General features: G+C 43.2%; 1 protein-coding gene across 3 annotated transcripts in view; it reads right to left on the bottom strand.

Annotated features, from left to right (window-relative positions):
- Positions 1–20,607, bottom strand: part of PAK3 (p21 (RAC1) activated kinase 3) — a 133,775-nt gene that overhangs the window by 25,144 nt on the left and 88,024 nt on the right. For 2 of the 3 annotated variants that reach the window (XM_060756200.2, XM_060756199.2), the window contains exons 2-7: positions 17,774–17,967; positions 15,192–15,292; positions 7,414–7,458; positions 3,702–3,855; positions 2,368–2,405; positions 732–863 (exon numbers count right to left, since the gene is read on the bottom strand). In XM_060756200.2, the coding sequence (XP_060612183.1) occupies positions 732–863; positions 2,368–2,405; positions 3,702–3,855; positions 7,414–7,458; positions 15,192–15,292; positions 17,774–17,945 (642 nt within the window). In that variant the 5' untranslated portion in view covers positions 17,946–17,967. The remainder of the gene's footprint in view (positions 1–731; positions 864–2,367; positions 2,406–3,701; positions 3,856–7,413; positions 7,459–15,191; positions 15,293–17,773; positions 17,968–20,607) is intronic. The other variant, XM_060756201.2, reaches the window with a different exon arrangement.

Below are 20,607 nucleotides of genomic sequence, written 5' to 3'. Positions count from 1 at the left end.
AAGAGGACTCGATGTATGTTGTATGTTGTGTTTGTACTGTCTGTTTTGATAAGGCCAGATGGCTAATCACAAGTGTCTAGGACTGCGCGATGTATTGGTGAATAATGTGTGCAGATCCCAGTAAGGTGGCCTTCTGCAACTGGCAGATGGTAATTTTGTCAGTGCCGATTGTGTTTAAGTGCAGGCCAAGGTCTTTAGGCACTGCACCCAGTGTACCAATCACAACTGGGACCCCCTTTACTGGCTTGTGCCAGAGTCTTTGCAGTTCCATCTTTAAATCCTCATATCGTGTCAGCTTTCCCAGTTGTTTCTCTTCAATCCTGCTCTCACCTGGGATTGCAACATCCACGATCCATACTTTGTTTTTTAACACGATCATAAGGTCAGGTGTATTGTATTATTATTATTATTATTATTATTATTATTATTACTATTATTATTATTATTATTTAGTATTATAAGGGTGCAACTCGCCATTGATGTATGTAGCATTTTAATGATTTATATATTGTTTTAACTGTGTATTTTGTATTTTATAATCTGGTTTTATGTAATTATTTGTTTGTCCTATATGTAAAAGAGCTATGTTCTATGCATTGAATAAACTGCAAGCTGTGGGATTAAAAAAGGAAATTGTGAGTATAAGACTGGCATATGCCTGAACTTGATGCTAAACAATGCCAGCTATACTACACTGGTCCCAATAAGCAGAAATTAGCATCACAGCTTACTGATTTTGTATGTTCTGGCCGAGGGGCAATAACCGGTGGAGGTTCGTTGTCATCATCCTCTTCTTCATCTTCCTCATCCTCTTCTTCAGAAACAGGGGGCGCGAGTGGGGGTTCCGAGGCTGTTTTTGTGCTCTGTAAGAAAGAGTAGTGGGCATTGCATGAAACCTCAGCAAAATGCAAAAGGTCTAAGCATTGATGAGTGATGCTCAGCTCAAGAGGAGCGCTGTATCCCCCTTCAACCTCCATCTTTCCTCTTTGATTTGCCTTCCATAATCTACCCCCTCAGTTGCATCTCCCATTGCCTCAAAGTCAACACAACACCCTGTTGGAGCATGCAAGGAATCAGTGAGTGTGTGTGTGACAACTGTAAAATAAGATGCATGAAGCCAATTGGTTGGAGCAGGCTGAGCCTGGGACTTTTGGATACTGTTACATTTTTGTTCAGGTGGTTGGAGCAGGCTGAGCCTGGGACTTTTGGATACTGTTACATTTTTGTTCAGGTGGTTAGAGCAGGCTGAGCCTGGGACTTTTGGATACTGTTACATTTTTGTTCAGGTGGTTGGAGCAGGCTGAGCCTGGGACTTTTGGATACTGTTACATTTTTTTCAGGTAGTTGGAGCAGGCTGAGCCTGGGACTTTTGGATACTATTACATTTTTGTTCAGGTAGTTGGAGCAGGCTGAGCCTGGGACTTTTGGATACTGTTACATTTTTGTTCAGATGGTTGGAGCAGGCTGAGCCTGGGACTTTTGGATACTGTTATATTTTTGTTCAGGTGGTTGGAGCAGGCCGAGCCTGGGACTTTTGGATACTGTTACATTTTTGTTCAGGTGGTTGGAGCAGGCTGAGCCTGGGAATTTTGGATACTGTTACATTTTTGTTCAGGCTTGAGCTATGCTCGTGTCCAGGGAGAGAAGAAGAGTGAAGCAGAGAGAGACAAAGTTTGGAGTGTGCTCTTACTTCATGAGCTGCAGAAGGAGTTTATCCACATGGACAAAGAAAGACCATTTTAAATCTCTCATAAAAGGAGTTGATGCAACTGATCACATTGTACATATGTTGTTCTGAACTACGAAGAGTAAACTACTTATTCTTTACTATTTATTTGCATGGCATATTTTCTTTCTCTGGCAAGGCAGTGTGTAGGCTGATCAAATGTGAACTACACATGGTTTATTTTACATTACGCCACACACCCCACCCACAACAAAGGAGCATTCTTCATCAAATGTTCTAGATAGCATCACATGTGCAATGCTTCACAGGGCTTGGGCAACTCAGATTAGGATAGCACCCATGAGTAACTTCTGAGAATGCACTAACAGCTGCTATCATTGGATCTCCATTGGGTCGTCAGCAATGCAAAATTAAGTCATTTCATATTTTTAAAAATGAAAAGGATGTCCCTATTGAATCATTTCACACTGAGCACTAATCTATTTATGAGAACTCAGTGCTGTTATGGCCTTAAGTGTATCTTTGTGGTTTCCAGGATAATTTGGCATTCATTAAATGCAGGCTGCTGTTTCAAAAAGACTGACAGATTCAACATTTTTCACCAGTTCTAACCAACTCAGAGATCGAACTTAAGCTGCAAAAGGTTCAGCTTACCCCTCATGATATGTTTTTATACTCACCGAAGTATGGGCCGCAATATATCCGTGGGCGCTCTTATCTGAAATGTGTAAAAGAACCTGGGTAGTCGGAGGGCACTTTGCAAGAGGAGAATCTGGACTAATGCTTGACAATATAAGTAGGATGTGCAATCAAGTCGTGCAAATGGAACAATATGGAATGGAGCATTCTTGAAGGGGACATGGATGGATGGAGAGATGGCAAGAAAGCTGAGCTCATCGTGTCCCCTTCAAGAATGCTCCATTCCATTCCCATTCCCTTTCCATTTTTCCATTCAACTCCCCCCTCCAGTTCTACAAAGGGTGTTACTCTCAGTTTTAACTCCATTTTGGGGTTGTTATTTATTGATTTGACCATAGGGCTTCTTCAAGTACTGTAATACCAACATCATATATCTCAATAGATTGGTTTTGGGTACGATCTGGTTGGCACTTCCCATTAGTTACCCATTAGAAAAAGTGATGTAGAAGACTCAAAAGGAGACACACACCAGATATGTACAAACCCAGGCCCGGGAGCCAGATGTTGCCCCTTGTGCTCTTTTCTCAGGACGTCCACTCTCTCACACCATCCTATCCTTTCTTTCTCTCTTTCCTTCCTCCTTCCCTCCCTCCTTCCACTTTTCGTCTTTCCTTCCTTCCCTTTCTCCCTCTTTCTCCTTCCTTCCTTCCATCCATCCTTCCTACTTCCTTCCCTTTTATTTTTCCTTCCTTCTCTCTTTCCTCCCACCCTCCCACCCCTCTTTCTCCCTCCCTCCATTCCCTTCCACCTTTTCATCCTTTCTTCCTTCTCTCTTTCCTTCCTTTTTCCTTTTTTCCTTCCTTCCTTCCATCCTTTCCTTCCACCCATTCGTCCTTCCCTCCCTTTTGTCTTTCCTTCCTTCTCACTTTCCTTCCTCCTTACCTCCCTCTTTTCCCTCACTCTTTATCCCTCCTTCCATTCCCTTCCGCCCTTTGTCCTTCCTTTCTTCTCTCTTTCTTCCCTTCCTTCCTGTGGCCAAAATCAAGCACAGCCTCCAAGATGCTGAAGATGGGAAAGCCTAGATATACCTCTATCTATGTACAGATCATTTCTTAATCTGTTTCAAGTGGACCTGCATAATACAGTATAGGAGATCTCTTGTCAGTGTATAAAGGCATTGAATGTTTCCCGTATATGTGTTCGGGGTAAGAACGGGTGAGAAGGGCGGAATATGAATACTTTAAATAAATAATAAGTAAATAAATAAAGTTCTAATCAAATCCACAAACCACTGTATCACCTGGTTCTTGGATCTACCCTTTATCCCCAAACGTTGGCCCCGAGAGTGTTTTCTCCACCACTGTTGCCTGCTTACCTCCTGATGTAAAGCTCATGTATTTCTGGTTGTTTACAGTCTCTTTGGAATCGTAGAACTTGAGGACATCCAAAACAGCTTGCGGGTTCTTCTTCTGTTCCAGTTTGGTTATATTGGAGGTTTGCAGTAACCGGGCCCACTGTTCAGGAATGCCCTGCGGGAAGCAAGCGGAACGAATGAGGACGCAGGGCATTTGGTCAGCTTGATCTCATTGCCTGCCAGTACAGTGCCTTCCCCAGAGTCCCATGCTGCCTGTCAGAGACTGTGACCAAAGCCCGACCCTTTAAATCGAGACGTTTGACAGCCAAGGTGATCATTCTCTCACCCTTTCTTAAAACAAAGAGCTAAAATTTGGATTCAACTGAAAACACACAGACACAAAAAGGAGACCCGTCATGACCATGGCAAGAAAAAAAGGTGCATGAAACTCATCCTCAAATCAAGTCTTGCTGATCCATGGAACAATGACGGAAAAGCCTAGCTGGGTTCTCAGGTGCTTCAGTGCAGACGTCCAAATGCTATTCTAAATAGAAAGGCTTTTAGGAATTTTACACTGGATATCTGGCGTTGTAACAAGAGGAAATCTCAAGCGATATCAGCTGATCCAACTGAAGTCGAAGCCGCTTCCTAACATATTAATTGGTCTCCAAGGAGCCTTCTCCGCAGTTCGGAGGAGGGACCACAATTTTGGGAATCAAAATGCTAATCCGGAATTACATAACACAGCAAGTGCTGTAAAAGATCCCTTCCTGTCTCTTCTATAAGGGGCGTTCATTAAAGATTTCCCCTGATCCACTTCTATTTATCACAGGATACTGAAACTGCACATGTGTAAAGATCTAACTCTCTATAGGTTATGTGCCAATTTACAACTCAGAACTGATAACGGTCTCGATTTTAAAGATGCTGAAGTGGTGTGAGGTTTGATAATGGAACCAGTGGAATAGAGAGCAGTGCTCAAGTTCCTTTCCTTGAAAGGCCACACACCAAAGGAGACATTCGATGAGATGAAAGAGGTTTATGGTGAGGATTCCCCATCATATGATGGAGTCAAGAACTGGCATCGTCCATTCAAATGTGATTGGACTTCAGTGCAAACAGCTCCAATTCTAGGGCGACCCCACTCTGCTATTGATAAACACACCATCCAGCAAGTGGAGGTCACCATTTTGGATAATCTTCATATAACCATTCGCCACCTAGCCCAAAATGTCAAGTGTGGGCTTCATGGAAAAAATCATCCAAGACCATCTTCACATGCATAAGTTATCTGCTCACTGGGTCCCCCGATTGCTTACATCTTTCATGAACAGGAATGAGTCGAATGCTCTCAGGTTCTATTGACAATATGCCATGGAAACCATGAGGACCTTTTCAACAAACTGATTACACAGGATGAAAGCTGGGTCCATCATGATGATCCTGAGACTAAAGTCCATCGATGCAATGGAAGCATCATGATTCCAAAGAGGCACATGCCCAACTCTCAGCAGGCAAGATCATGCTCACAGTATTTTGGGACCAGAACGGAGTAGTATGGATGGATTTCCTAGCAAAAGGGACCATGATCACTGGGGCATACTATGCTTCACTGCTCCAGAAATTGCGGGAGGCCATCAAAATCAAGAGACGTTGCATGCTCACCAAAAATGTCCTCCTTTTGCAAGACAGTGCACCAGTTCACAACTCACATGTTACCCAAATGGAAGCATGCTCCTGTGGCTTTGACATTCTCCTGCATCCTCCTTATTCACTCAGCCTTGCACCATTGGAATTCCCCCTCTTTCCAACAATGAAGTTACAATTGAAGGGCAAGCATTTTTCAGATGATGAGACTCTGATTTCCGAAGTCACAGTGTGACTTTTGGAGCAACCTGTCGACTTCTACAAGCAAGGTGTTTACAGTTGCTTAAAAAGGTGGGAGAAGTGTGTGTCCCTGGAACTTCATTCTCCAACTTCATCGCTATGATGCTTCATCTTGTTGATGTGAAGCTTCCCACCGGAGTGGAAATCATCTATCAAGCTGTTTAACCTCAGCAGACTGAAAGCCAAAACCAAGGTTACAACAACATCTGTTATAGAACTCCAGTATGCTGATGACAACATCGTCTGTGCACATTCAGAAGAAGATCTACAAGCCACTCTAAACACCTTTGCAGAAGCATACGAGAAGCTCGGCCTGTCATTAAACATCGAGAAAACCAAAGTGCTCTTCCAGCAGGCACCATCCAATCCCTCTCCAATGCCAGAGATACAGCTTAATGGTGTAACACTAGAAAATGTTGACCATTTCCGCTACCTTGGTAGCAACCTCTCCACCAAAGTCAACATTGACACCGAAATACAACACCGCCTGAGCTCTGTGAGTGCAGCATTTTTCCTAATGAAGCAGAGAGCGTTTGAGGACCGGGACATCTGTAGGGATACCAAGGGGCTTGTTTATAAAGCTATTGTCCTTCCAACCCTGCTATATGCCTGCGAGACGTGGACTGGCTACAGACATCACATGCAACTCCTGGAACGATTCCATCAGCACTGCCCCTGGAAAATCCTGCAAATCTCTTGGGAAGACAGGCGGACAAACATCAGTGTGCTGGAAGAAGCAAAGACCACCAGCACTGAAGCGATGATCCTCCACCATCTGCTCTGTGGACCGGACATGTTGTCCGGATGCACGACCACCGTCTCCCAAAGTAGTTGCTCTACTCCAAACTCAAGAATGGAAAACGGAATGTTGGTGGACAGGAAAAGAGATTTAAAGATGGGCTCAAAGCCAACCTTTAAAAAAACTCTGGCATAGACACTGAGAACTGGGAAGCCCTGGCCCTTGAGCACTCTGGCTGGAAGTCAGCTGTGACCAGCAGTGCTGTAGAATTTGAAGAGGCACAAATGTAGGGCGAAAGAGAGAAATGTGCCAAGAAGAAGGCGCATCAAGCCAACCCTGACCAGGACCGCCTTCCACCTGGAAAGCAATGCCCTCACGGCGGGAGAAGATGCAGATCAATAATAGGGCTCCACAGTCACCTACGGACGCACCAAAACACTGATCCTGGAAGACTATCCTACTCGGCCAAGTAAAAAAGGCACCTATGTAGTGAAGGACTCAGAACTGTGCCAAGTTTCATTGCTCTCGGTCCACAGGAAGTGGGTCAGGGGAAACCTTTAATGAACGCCCCTCGTAAGTCCTTAACATCTCTTTGTTTTGGACCTTGAAACAACATAAAGCCACTACAGGATCTCAGAGCAGAACCTGCAAGTGCGAAACTGAAAAGAGTTTGAGTTTGCAATAGACAGGTCTTAAGTATTTTTATAAGATGCTCAGAAACATCCAGTATAATTTCCTAAATCCGAGAAATGGCTGTCCCTGGTTCTATCGCACAGGTCACATCTAAGCAGCAAACCACGCAAACCGACTCGAAGCATTCCTCGTTTTCCACCCCATCTTAGATTCTAGCAAAACACAGGTTTCGGTTTGTATTTTTTTTTCGGTTCCTCCTAAGAGGTGCTCTGCCAAAAATAAATGAATACATAAATCAAAAAATGACGTGTGACATGGGCCTCGGGCGTTTGGGGGCAGGGGGGCGGGGTTCGTGATGAGGACGTGGGATAAGCCAAGCAACGAAATCTACGGCACACATATGGAACTGCAATGCTATGACATCTCAAAGAAGCACTAGGATGCAAGCTTCTTTTGGGGGGGCCAGTGACGCACCTCTGGGAGCTTCCCTGTGCACATCTGTGAGCCATAGAGATCTGGCTGCAATGGACGTAAATAAAGAAAGAAAAGAAAGTTAAAACAGAATGCGGGACAACTGAGAAGGCGGGAAAAGTCAAGTGGAATCCAGTGGGTTGGAATGGAAAGGGAACTGGGAGGGGAAGGGACGTCATCCCATCGGAAATGTAGAGGCACCAAACAAAGTCGTAATTGACAGGTACAGGAAGACAGAAAGAAAAAGAAAACAGAGGGGCAAAAAACCACAATTAAGCCCAAAGTTTGGAAGCATCCATTCCCCATTTGAGTCGTGGTGGTTGGCATACTGGGGTCCTTTCCTTGGTGTGTTGGTTTGCTCATTAGGAAAATAATAATATTGCAAAGAACAAATGACCAATAATGGATGGCGAAGAAGGAACACCTTTTTCATGGGTTGTTGTGAGTTTTCCAGGGTGTATGGCCATGTTCCAGAAGCATTCTCTCCTGACATTTTGTCCACATCTATGGCAGGTATCCTCATAGGTTGAGGGATCTGACAAAGATCCACCAAGAGGAAAGGTGTTCTTACCATATATCAAAGGAACCACTGATTGCATACGGAAGCATTCTCTCCTGATATTTTGCCCACATCTATGGCAGGCATCCTCATAGGTTGAGGGATCTGACAAAGATCTACCCAGAAGAAAAATGTTCTTACCATACATCAAAGGAACCACTCACTGCATACGGTAGCATTCTCTCCTGATATTTTGCCCACATCTATGGCAGGCATCCTCATAGGTTGAGGGATCTGACAAAGATCCACCCAAAGGAAAGATGTTCTTACCATACATCAAAGGAACTACTGATCGCATACGGTAGCATTCTCTCCTGACATTTTGCCCACATCTATGGCAGGCATCCTCATAGGTTGAGGGATCTGACAAAGATCCATCAAGAGGAAAGGTGTTCTTACCATATATCAAAGGAACCACTGACCGCATACGGAAGCATTCTCTCCTGACTTTTTGCCCACATCTATGGCAGGCATCCTCATAGGTTGAGGGATCTGACAAAGATCCATCAAGAGGAAAGGTGTTCTTACCATATATCAAAGAAACCACTGACCGCATACGGAAGCATTCTTTCCTGACATTTTGCCCACATCTATGGCAGGCATCCTCATAGGTTGAGGGATCTGACAAAGATCCACCCAGAGGAAAGGAGTTCTTATCATACATCAAAGGAACCACTGACTGCATACGGTAGCATTCTTTCCTGACATTTTGCCCACATCTATGGCAGGCATCCTCATAGGTTGAGGGATCTGACAAAGATCCACCCAGAGGAAAGGTGTTCTTACCATACATCAAGGGAACCACTGACCGCATATGGAAGCATTCTCTCCTGACATTTTGCCCACATCTATGGCAGGCATCCTCAAAGTTTGTGAGGTCTGTTGGAAACTAGGCAAGTGAGGTTTATATACCTGTGGAATAATGTCCAGGGTGGGAGAAAGAACTCTTGTCTGTTTCTGGCAGGTGTACATGTTTCAATTGGCCACCTTGATTAGCATTTACTGGCCTAGCAGATTCAAAGTCTGACTTCTTACTGCCTTGGGGAATCCTTTGTTGGGAGGTGATTAGCTGGCCCTGAATGTTTCTTGTCTGGAATTTCCCTGTTTTGAGTGTTGTTCTTTATTTACTGTTATGATTTTAGAGTTTTTAAATACTGGTAGCCAGATTTTGTTCATTGTCATGGTTTCTTCCTTCCTGTTGAAATTGTCCACATGCTTGTGGATTTCAAAGGCTTGGGAGAAAGAACAAGAGTTCTTTCTCCCACCCCAGACATTATTCCACAGATATATAAACCCAATTTTCCTAGTTTCCAACAGACCCCACAACCTCTGAGGCTGCCTGCCACAGATGCAGGCAAAACGTCAGGAGAGAATGCTTCTGGAACATGGCCATACAGCCCGAAAAACTCACAACAACCCAGTGATTCTGGCTATGAAACCTTCAACAATACCTTTCTCATGCTTCAACCATCTTGTAAATCCTGAACTAGATTCATGCAAACTATATAGTGCATTCCAACGTATATGTATCTTAGGAAAGGGTGACCAATGGGGTTTGCTCCGGATTAGGGTTGCCACTTTTTAATAAATTTCTTTTGCAATGAAGCAACAAATAATTTTAACCATTTCCTTTCATCTTAAAGAAAAGGTGTATCTACACTGTAGAATGAATGCAGTTTGACACCACTTTAACTGCCACAACTCACCGCTATGGGATCCTGGGAGTTGTAGTTTTAAAAGGTACTTAGCCTTCACTGCCAAAGACTGAAGGTGAATCACCAAATTACAAATCCCAAGATTCCATAGCAATGAGCCATGAGTTAAGGTGGTGTCAAACTGCATTCAATCGACAGTGCAGATGCACACAATGTTTGTGAAAATCATGCAAACTCCACATGCTGTTGTTTTGCACCAAAAATAGTGTTTTCTTGCACAGGAAACAGCATTTCCCATATCAAAAATATCATTTCTGTGCAAACCTATTATTTCCTGCACACAAAATGTCATTTTTCATACAAATCAACCATAAGTGAATTTTGTGCAGAATTAACTCCCAATTTCAGAACTTTTGTTTACAGGAAATAATAATTCTGCATAGTACACGTGTACACAGGGGGTGTCTCAAATTGCAACGATTTTTGTGAATTTAAGATTCTTGTCATGAGGGTTTCCCAACACGTAAAAAGTATGGGTTGCTGTGAGTTTTCCGGGCTGTATGGCCATGTTCAAGAAGCATTCTCTCCTGACATTTTGCCCACATCAATCCAGGATTCTTGTCATTAGGGTTTCTCAACACGTAAAAAGTATGAGTTGCTGTGAGTTTTCCAGGCTGTATGGCCATGTTCCAGAAGCATTCTCTCATGACATTTCACCCTCATCTATTGCAGGCATCCTCAGAGGTTGTGAGGTCTGTTGGAAACTAGGCAAGTGGGATTTATGTATCTGTGGAATAACCAGGACGGGGGAAAAACTCTTGTCTGTTTGAGGCAAGTGTGAATGTTGCAATTGGCCAGCTTGATTAGCATTGAATGGCCTTGCAGCTTCAAAGCCTGGCCGAACATGAACAAAATCTGGCTATCAGTATTTAAAAAAAACCCTCTAAAATCAGGATAGTAAATAAAGAACAACACTCAGAAAATGGGGAAATTCCAGACATGACACAATCAGGGCCAGCTAACACCTCCCAACAAAGGATTCCCCCAGACAGGGTTTGAAGCTTCACGGCTATCAATGCTAATTAAGGTGGCAAATTGCAACATTTACACTTGCCTCCAACAGACAAGAGTTCTTTCTCCCACACTGGACATCATTCCACAGATATATAAACCCAACTTGCCTAGTTTCCAACAGATCTACTACCTCTGAAGATGCCTGCCATAGATGTGGGTGAAACGTCAGGAGAGAATGCTTCTGGAACATAGCCATACAGCCCAGAAAACTCACAGCAACCCAGTGATGCCAGCCCTGCTTCACGCAATGATGAAATGGAGTTTGGACATGCGCTGATGACAAAGGGCACCGTGTCGTCCGATGTCAATGACCAAAAGCCAAAGCTTGGAGACAGACCATGCAGTCGCCTTGGTTGTGCTTTTGGATGCGGCTCAGCTCAATGCAAGCAATGCAGCCAGAGCAACCAATGGCATTAAGGTTCAGAAGAAAATGTTGGGGAAAATATTTGTATGGCACTTCCAAACTTCTGAGAGGAAAAGAAAGAATGCCATCACTGAACACTTGTGGACAGTTTGGAATAATGGACCTGGAATGAGTAGCAGAACTCCTCGGTATGGTATACTTACCATATAACTTATCCAAAAATAGACCTAAGGTCAGGAAAGCTGGATCTATGCTGAATTAATGCACTTGAACTGCCTTGGCTCAATGTTATGGCAGTTATATGGAGGCTAGAATGTGGAACAATGGCTTCACACTACAGGAAAGGAGATTCCATCTGAACATTAGGAAGAACTTCCTGACTGTGAGAGCTGTTCAGCAGTGGAACTCTCTGCCCCAGAGTGTGGTAGAGGCTCCTTCTTTGGAAGCTTTTAAACAGAAGCTGGATGGCCATCTGTCAGGGTGCTTTGAATGCAATTTTCCTGCTTCTTGGCAGGGGGTTGGCCTGGATGGCCCATGAGGTCTCTAAATATATTTTGAGCAAAAACAGGCAACAGCAATGGCACTGTCTGTAGCCTCCAACAATTCTTCCTCTGTACATGAGGCAGGGCATAGTGGACAAGCATACAGATGTCTGTTCTGCTCTACAGTCACACAAGGTGTGGGATTCTTTTAGGTAGTGCCATTTTGCCAGGTTGTCTTTTGATCTGCCCACTCCACTTCTGAGTCTGTTCAGGGACTTCCAAGTTGCCCATTCTTGGTTTGCCCCTGAAGGAAGACCCTCATGGGTCTTTTGATGGATAATATCTAAATTTAGATATTTAGATGGATAATTTAATAATTAAATTAAATTAATGACTTATTAATTTATAATAATTTAATTTATTTCATTTAATAATGAACACATCTCCTCCTATGAACCGATTAGGACATTAAGATCGTCTGGGGAGGCCCTGCTCTCGGTCCCGCCCGCATCGCAGGCGGTTGGCGGGGACGAGAGACAGGGCCTTCTCGGTGGTGGCCCCTCGGCTGTGGAACGCCCTACCTGTGGACATCAGACAGGCCCCTTCACTGCTGGCATTCCAGAGGAAGGTCAAGACTTGGCTTTACGAACAAGCGTTTGGCTAAATAGTGCAATGAAATACAGTAAGATGGTACAACCGAACATAGGAATTGGTATAAAGGAGTATGATTACGGATTCTGATTTTGATTTGTTTGCTGAGGCGCACGTCTATGATAATGATTGTTTTTGACTTGATATGTTTTGTATAACTGTGTTTTAATTGCCTTTTGATGTTATTGTGTAAATCGTTACTGTGTAAACCGCCTTGAGTCGCCATTTCGACTGAGAAAGGCGGTATAGAAGTAAAGCAAATAAATAAATAAATAAATAATTATTAATTAAATTTAAAAATTTAATAACATCTAAATTTAGATAGTTTAAATATCTAAATGTAGATATTTAGATGGATAATATCTAAATTCTAGGAGAGCTCAAATGGGACGCACAACCCACTGGGAAAGAACTGTCATCGTACTGATTCAGTATCTATCTCTTGTGTTTTGTCTCAGTAGCCATGGTGGACTGGGAATAAGAAAAACTCCAAATGTACTTAATTAAGAAATACATGAATAAATAAACAGGGTTTCCCTTATTTTATTTTTGCATTTCAGACGTCTTCCTTTTGACACAGAAGCAAGTTTGCAGACTTTGCTAAAGCTTGGGTTCATCGAACTTGGATTGATAGGCAAAAGTCACTGTCTGGACTCCTATCATCTGGATCTGAAACTGCATTATATCTGATCATTCCATCTGATCATTAGGAAGAACTTCCTGACTGTGAGAGCTGTTCAGCAGTGGAACTCTCTGCCCCTGAGTGTGGTGGAAGCTCCTTCTTTGGAGGCTTTTAAACAGAAGCTGGATGGCCATCTATTGGGGGTGCTTTGAATGCAATTTTCCTGCTTCTTGGAAGAATGTGGTTGGACTGGATGGACCACAAGTTCTCTTCCAACTCTATGATTCTATATGGTCAATGCAGATTCATACAATGACATTAAACTGCATTATATAAGTCTACACTGACTTTGTAATGCAATCCAGAAGGAGGTTGTAGTTCAACCAAGATCTGAGTTTGTAAGACCCGAGCGGCACTCTTGGATGTCTCCCATGCATAAGGTGAAATTGAAATTGATGACAAAATAACAAAATGAACCCCAATTGTTTTCAAAGTATACAACCAGATCCATCCATAGAGCATCCTCAGATGTCTTCCCATAGCAACAGCCTTACAAAACAATCAGTGGATTCACAATAGAAGTGTTGTTGTTGCATATATTGCTGGCCCGAGGCAAATTTATCACAGTAGATGCTGGATAAATGTAGTTTTTGCTTCTATGAGAGTTTGCATTACAATTTGGTAATTATCTTAAAACACGTTATTGGAGCAGGCACAGCCTATTCTCCTGTCCATTTAAATTCTATTTTTAAAAAATCCAGGGGAAATAAGAGAAAATCCCCTATGCCTACTTAAAAATCCCATATATGTGTCAATGCTGCTGAATTTATTATTATTATTAATAGCTAGACTAGAAGGACGTTCTAGTATTTAAAGTATGCAAACAAAGAATCCAAATACGTATCTCCATGTGTTTCAGGTTGGATCTAAATTGTGTATAATCCAGTTTGGAACTGTGTTATATGGTCAATGTAGACCTATACAGGGGGAACCCCCAGTGGCGCAGTGAATTAAAGCGCTGAGCTGCTGAGCTTTTTGACCAAAAGGTTGCAGGTTCGATTTCGGGGAGTGGGATGAGCTTCTGCTGTCAGCCCTAGCTTCTGCCAACCTAACAGTTCGAAAACATGCAAATGTGAGTAGATCAATAATTACCCCTCCGTTGGGAAGGTAACAGTGGTCCATGCAGTCATGCTGGCCGCATGACCTTGGAGGTGTCTATGGACGACGCTGGGTCTTCGGCTTAGAAATGGAGATAAGCACCACACCCCAGAGTTAGGCATGACTGGACTTAAGGTCAGGGGACAACCTTTACCTTTTTTAGACCTATACAACTCAGTTCAATGTAGTTTTTTATTGGAGTCCTAAGCTACATTGGTTTCAAGCTGGCAAATACCTGTATATTTCTATTTTATTTTAAGTGGACTAGATGTATGTTGTACGTTGTGTTTGCACTGCCTGTTTTTGATAAGGCCAACTGGCTAATCAATTTATTTATTTTTCGGTCGTGTCAGGAGGGACTTGAGAAACTGCAAGTCACTTCTGATGTGAGAGAATTGGCCGTCTGCAAGGACGTTGCCCAGGGGACGCCTGGATGATTTGATGTTCTTATCATCCTTGTGGGAGGCTTCTCTCATGTCCCCACATGAGGAGCTGGAGCTGATAGAGGGAACTCATCCGCCTCTCCCCGGATTTGAATCTGTGACCTGTCGGTCTTCAGTCCTGCCGGCACAGGGGTTTAACCCACTGCGCCACTGGGGGCTTCAGCTAATCAATAAAAAATGTTGTTGTTGTTGTTGTTGGAATCCCCAGTGACGCAGTGGGTTAAACCTCTGTGCCGGCAGGACTGAAGACCGACAGGTCACAGCTTCGAATCCAGGTAGAGTGTGGATGAGCTCCCTCTGTCAGCTCTAGCTCCTCATGCAGGGACATGAAGGAAGCCTTCCCACAAGGATGGTAACGCATCTAAAACATCCGGGCATCCCCTGGGCAACGTCCTTGCAGACGGCCAATTCTCTCACACCAGAAGTGACTTGCAGTTTCTCAAGTCATTCCTGACATGACCAAACCAGTTTCTAAAGCAAGAGGGGAAATGTACTCATGATGGCCTGTCCGAGAGTGTGGATGAGCTCCCTCTGTCAGCTTTAGCTCCTCATGCAGGGACATGAAGGAAGCCTCCCACAAGGATGGTAACACTTCAAAAACATCCGGGCATCCCCTGGGCAACGTCCTTGCAGACGGCCAATTGTGTCACACCAGAAGCGACTTGCAGTTTCTCAAGTCACTCCTGATGCAAAAAAAAAATTGCAGTTTTAAGTGGCTGCGGGAAAAAAAACTTAGATCAGAAGAAGCTCATGACTAAATAAAAGCAACTTACGGTGAATTCCCCGGTGACCGCATCAAAGCCCACATGGATGGTGTGTTCAAAGTCCGAAGGGAGGGAAATCTCGGGACGTTCTTTCTCTTTCTTCTTGTTTGCTAAAAGGGGAAATGCAAATGTACACTTACTCATCCGCACTGCCATTGATTCATACATTTCACCGTTTCGTGTATTCAAAGCAAGGGATACAAGAACAGGGAGAGATACATAAAACAGAGTTCAGAAGGCAGCATCCAAGAAAACACATAATGAAAAGACTCTCTCATTGTTGTCTCTTCTTTGTCTCTTCTTAAGACAAAAAGGAAATAGCTTCGTTTTAGTAAAATGCAGTGCATAATTCTTGATCCCATAGACTTCAGTAGAGCAAACGGAGAGTTTCATCAAATGGTCCTGGCTCAACTTACATGTCTGAACGCATCTCCCCTTATGAACCATCTAGGACCTTAAGATCCCTGGTTGCAAGAAATCAGTTTTGCTTCAAGGAGGGTCTGTACAAATAAGGTACAATTAATGCAGCTTGACTCCACTTTGCCTGCCATGGTTCAGTGCAATAGAACTAAGGGAGTTGTAGTTTCACAAGGTCTTAAGCCTTCTCTAATGAAGGGTACTCACAAAGCTACCACTCAGAGGATCCTATAGCATTGAGCCAAAGCTGTTAAGGTGATGTCAAACTGCATTAATTCTACAGTGTAGACAGACCCTTTCTGTCCTATTTGAAAGAAAGGAAGTACACAGAATTCATATACACAGAAGTGTTGTGTGGTTTCCGGACTGTATGGCTGTGTTCTAGTGGCATTTTCTCCTGATGTTTTGCCTGCATCTATGGCTGGTGTCTTCAGACTTTATATCCACATGGGGAGAAATACAGGATGCTGGTGGTGGTGGTGATGGTGATGATAATAATAATAATAATAATAATAATAATAATAATAATGTATTGTCGAAGGCTTTCATGGTCGGAATCACTGGGTTGTTGTTGGTTTTTTCGGGCTATATGGCCATGGTCTAGGAGCATTCTCTCCTGACATTTCGCCTGCATCTATGGCAAGCATCCTCACTACCTCTGAGGATGCTTGCCATAGATGCAGGCGAAACGTCAGGAGAGAATGCCTCTAGGCCATGGCCATATAGCCCGAAAAAACCACCACAGCCCAATAATAATAATAATATGCAATAACGTCACTCCATGTAGTCATGCTGGCCACATGACCTTGGAGGCGTCTACGGACAACGCTGGCTCTTCAGCTTAGAAATGGAGATGAGCACCACATCCCAGAGTCGGACACGACTGGACTTAATGTCAGGGGGAAACCTTTACCTTTACTATGCAATCCTAGGCAACAGCAGGATTGACGAGAAGCAACAGGAAAAGCTTACACGATATGAGGATTTAAAGATCGAACTGCAAAGACTCTGGCACGAGCCAATAAAGGTGGTCCCAGTGGTGATTGGCACACTGGGTGAAGTGCCTAAAGACATTGGCCTGCACTTAAAAACAATCGGCGCTAACAAAATTACCATCTGTCAGCTGCAAAAGGCCACCCTACTTGAATCTGCATGCATTATTCGCTGATATATCACACACTAGACATTTGGGAGGTGTCCAATGTGTGATACAATACAAGAGCCAGAAAAGTTGCTGTGTACTAATATTGTTGTGTACCTTATTATTATTATTATTATTATTATCATCATCATCATCATCATCATCATCACCACCACCACCACCACCACCATCCTGTCTTTCTCCCCATGTGGATATAAAGTCTGAAGATGGCAGCCATAGAAGCAAGTGAAACATCAAGAGGAAATTATTATTATTATTATTATTATTATTATTATTATTGTAACTTTGATAGCGCTGCAAAGACTCTGGCACAAGCCAGTAAAGGTGGTCCCCATGATTATCAGCACGCTGGGTGCAGTGCCTAAAGACCTTGGCCTGCACTTAAAAACAATTGGCGCCAACAAAATTACCATCTGCCAGCTGCAGAAGGCCACCCTATTCAGATCTGCACACATTATTTGCTGATACATCACACAGTCCTAGACACTTGGGAAGTGTCCGACATGCAATCCAATACAAAAGCCAGCATCATGATCTTGTTTGCTTTGTACTAATCATATTATGTAACTTGAACACTAACAACACCAATAATTAATTCTCAATTTTTATATTCATAAATGTATGTCATTGTTTGTCATTTCTATTGCATTGTGTCAAGTCAACATCAGCCACTTGGAGAAAAATAACATTAATAATAATAATAATAATTAATTATTATTATTATTAATAATAATAATGGGAAGTGTTCGACTTGTGATTTTGCGATATGAAATCCAGCATATAGATCTCGTTTGCTGTGACATACTGTGATTTTGTGTCAGTAAAATAATAATTAATTGTTTTATTTTGTATGCCTATTTATATCTCTAGCACCTCGAGAGAAATGCAAGCACAGTTTGCATCAAACTGATGGACTCTTGCTGCTTTTAGCAGCTCTTTTCTGCCTTTGGAAAGAGCAAGGAAACCAGATGTGGAAAACGAGAGGCCACGTTTCCCTTTGGCGGTACTTTACTTTTGTCTCCGCCTGGAAAGATGGAGCGTAGCCGGGCCTTCTTGTTCTTCTCTTCGGGAGCCATAGGGAGAGGCTTGGAGCCGTGGTTCAGCGCAGAAGAATCGCGGTTGTTGCTGTTCATTCTCAGTGGAGGCGCTGGAGGTTTCTCTTCCGTGTCCAGGCTCTCTGACATCTTCAGCAACCCTCACAGCTTCCTGCACAAGATGGAAAGCAAGAGAGAAGTTTTAAGGAAGGCTGGAGATAGGAAAAACAGAAAAGCCAATGCAAGTTGGAAGCATGGCATTGGAGGCTCATCCCAGGTAATTCTTGCTGTGAACAATCCAATCAAAAAATGCAAAGGTTGCAATAAAGCAAAGGTGGGTCAAAACCATTGCCTCCTGTGTCATAAAAACATTACAAATGAACATATAACAGCAGAAATTTCTACAGATCATAGCTTTGTCACAGGCACAATTCAAAGTGCTGGCTTTAGCCTATAAAGCCCTAAACGGTTCCGGCCCAGCTTATCTATCCGAACGCATCTCTTCCTATGTACCTTCTAGACCAGTGGTTTTCAACCTGGGGGTCGGGACCCCTAGAGGGGTCGTGAGGGGGTGTCATAGGGGTCGCCAAAGACCATCACAGACAGTACTTTCTGTTGGTCATGGGAGTTCAACGTGGGAAGTTTGGACTTATTCTATCATTGGTGAGCTTCAGAATGCTCTTTGATTATAGGTGAACTATAAATCCCATTAACTGCAACTTCCAAATGTCAAGGTCTATTTCCTCCAAACTCCATCTGTGTTCATATTTGGGCATATGGGGTATTTGTGCCAAGTTTGGTTCAGATCCATCATTGTTTGAATCTACAGTGCTCTCTGGATGTAGGTGAACTACAACTCTCAAACTCAAGGTCAATGCCCATCAAAACCTTCCAGTATTCTCTGTCATCGGAGTGCCATGTTTGGTTCAATTCCATCATTGGTGGAGTTCAGAATGCTCTCTGATGTAGGTGAATTACAACTCCTAAACTCAAGGTCATTGCCCATCAAAACCTTCCAATATTCTCTGTCATTGGAGTGCCATGTTTGGTTCAATTCCAACATTGGTGGAGTTCAGAATGCTTGCTGGATGTAGGTGAACTACAACTCCCAAACTCAAGGTCAATGCCCACCAAACCCTTCCAGTATTTTCTGTTGGTCATGGGAGATCTGTGTGCCAAAGTTTGGTCCAATTCCATCGTTGGTAGAGTTCAGAATGCTCTTTGAATGTAGGTGAACTATAAATCCCAGCAACTACAACTCCCAAATGACAAAATCAATCTTCCCATCCCAACCTCACTAGAATTCAAATTGGGGTGTATTGGGTATTTGTGCCGAATTTGGTCCAGTGAATGAGAATACATCCTACATATCCGATATTTCCATAACGATTCAGAACAGTAGCAAAATTACAATTATGAAGTAGCAATGAAAATAATGTAATGGCTGGGGGTCACCACAACATGAGGAACTGTATTAAGGGGTCGTGGCATTAGGAACGTTGAGAACCACTGTTCTAGACATTTAAGATCATCTGGGGAGGCCCTGCTCTCGATCCCACCTGCCTCACAGACGCGTCTAGCAGGGATGAGAGGCAGGGCCTTCTCAGTGGTGGCCCGTCAGCTGCGGAACTCCCTGCCCAGGGATATTAGATTTGCTCCCTCCCTCCTGACTTTTTGAAAAAGAGTGAAAACATGGCTCTTTGAGCAGGCATTTGAAACTTCAGCTTGATCAAATAAATACAACTGGAATATGAATATGGAACGGCTAAAGTTGATGTAAATGGATGAGGAATTGGATTAGAAAACACTGTTTTTATAGACTTTTATAGTTTTTATATGTATTAGGATGTGATCTAATTGTTTTAACCGACATATACTGCATCTAATTGTTAGGAGCCCCCGGCGGTGGAGTGGGTTAAACCCCTGTGCTGGCAGGACTGAAGACCGACAAGTCGCAGGTTCGAATCCGGGGAGAGCGTGGATGAGCTCCCTCTATCAGCTCCAGCTCCTCATACGGGAACATGAGAGAAACCTCCCACAAGGATGGTAAAAACATCAAAACATCCAGGCATCCCCTGGGCAACGTCCTTGCAGACCGCCAATTCTTTCACACCAGAAGCAACTTGCAGTTGCTCAAGTGAAAAAAGACACAACCAAAAAAAAATCTAATTGTTGCCAGTCTGTATTCCACCCTGAGTTGCCTTCAGGCTGAAATGGGCGGGATAAAAATGATGTTAGTTAATTAATTAAGTAACTAACTAACTGTCCTCTACACAAAACTACCATTCAACACAGTCATCAATTTGTACATATTTGCACCATCCTTTAACCCAGGCATCAAAACCTTTTTGGAAAAATTCAGAGTTTTGCTTCATTACTCATGATTTTAAAGCTGTTTCAACATAATTCATTGAACCTGTAACCACGTAGGTTTTCTTTCAGAGGTTCAAACAGGTAAAAGTCAGAAGGGGCCAAATCAGGGCTTCTTTGGTCATGAGGGTTCTGTGTGCCAAATGTGGTCCAAGTCCATTGTCAGTGAGAGTCACAGTGCTCTGACTTGATGCAGAGTGAACTACAATTTCCATCATGTGGAGTCAATCCCCCAAACCTCTCCGGTATGTTTAGTTGCTGATTAGTTCTGCTCTGTTTGTTGTGCAGACAGAGTTGAAAAGAGTAAGAAAGGCAGTCGGCGGGATCATGCAAATTCCACACCAATGGAAAGAGTAAGAAACACTGGGATGCCTATGGTGGAGGAAACACATCAAATCTAGGAATGGTCTCCAAATGAAAGCATTCATTGGGTGGTGGGCAA

Source organism: Anolis sagrei, chromosome 10 (genome assembly GCF_037176765.1).
Source record: "Anolis sagrei isolate rAnoSag1 chromosome 10, rAnoSag1.mat, whole genome shotgun sequence".
NCBI lineage: Eukaryota > Metazoa > Chordata > Lepidosauria > Squamata > Dactyloidae > Anolis > Anolis sagrei.
This window is presented reverse-complemented; position numbering and strand designations above follow the sequence as displayed.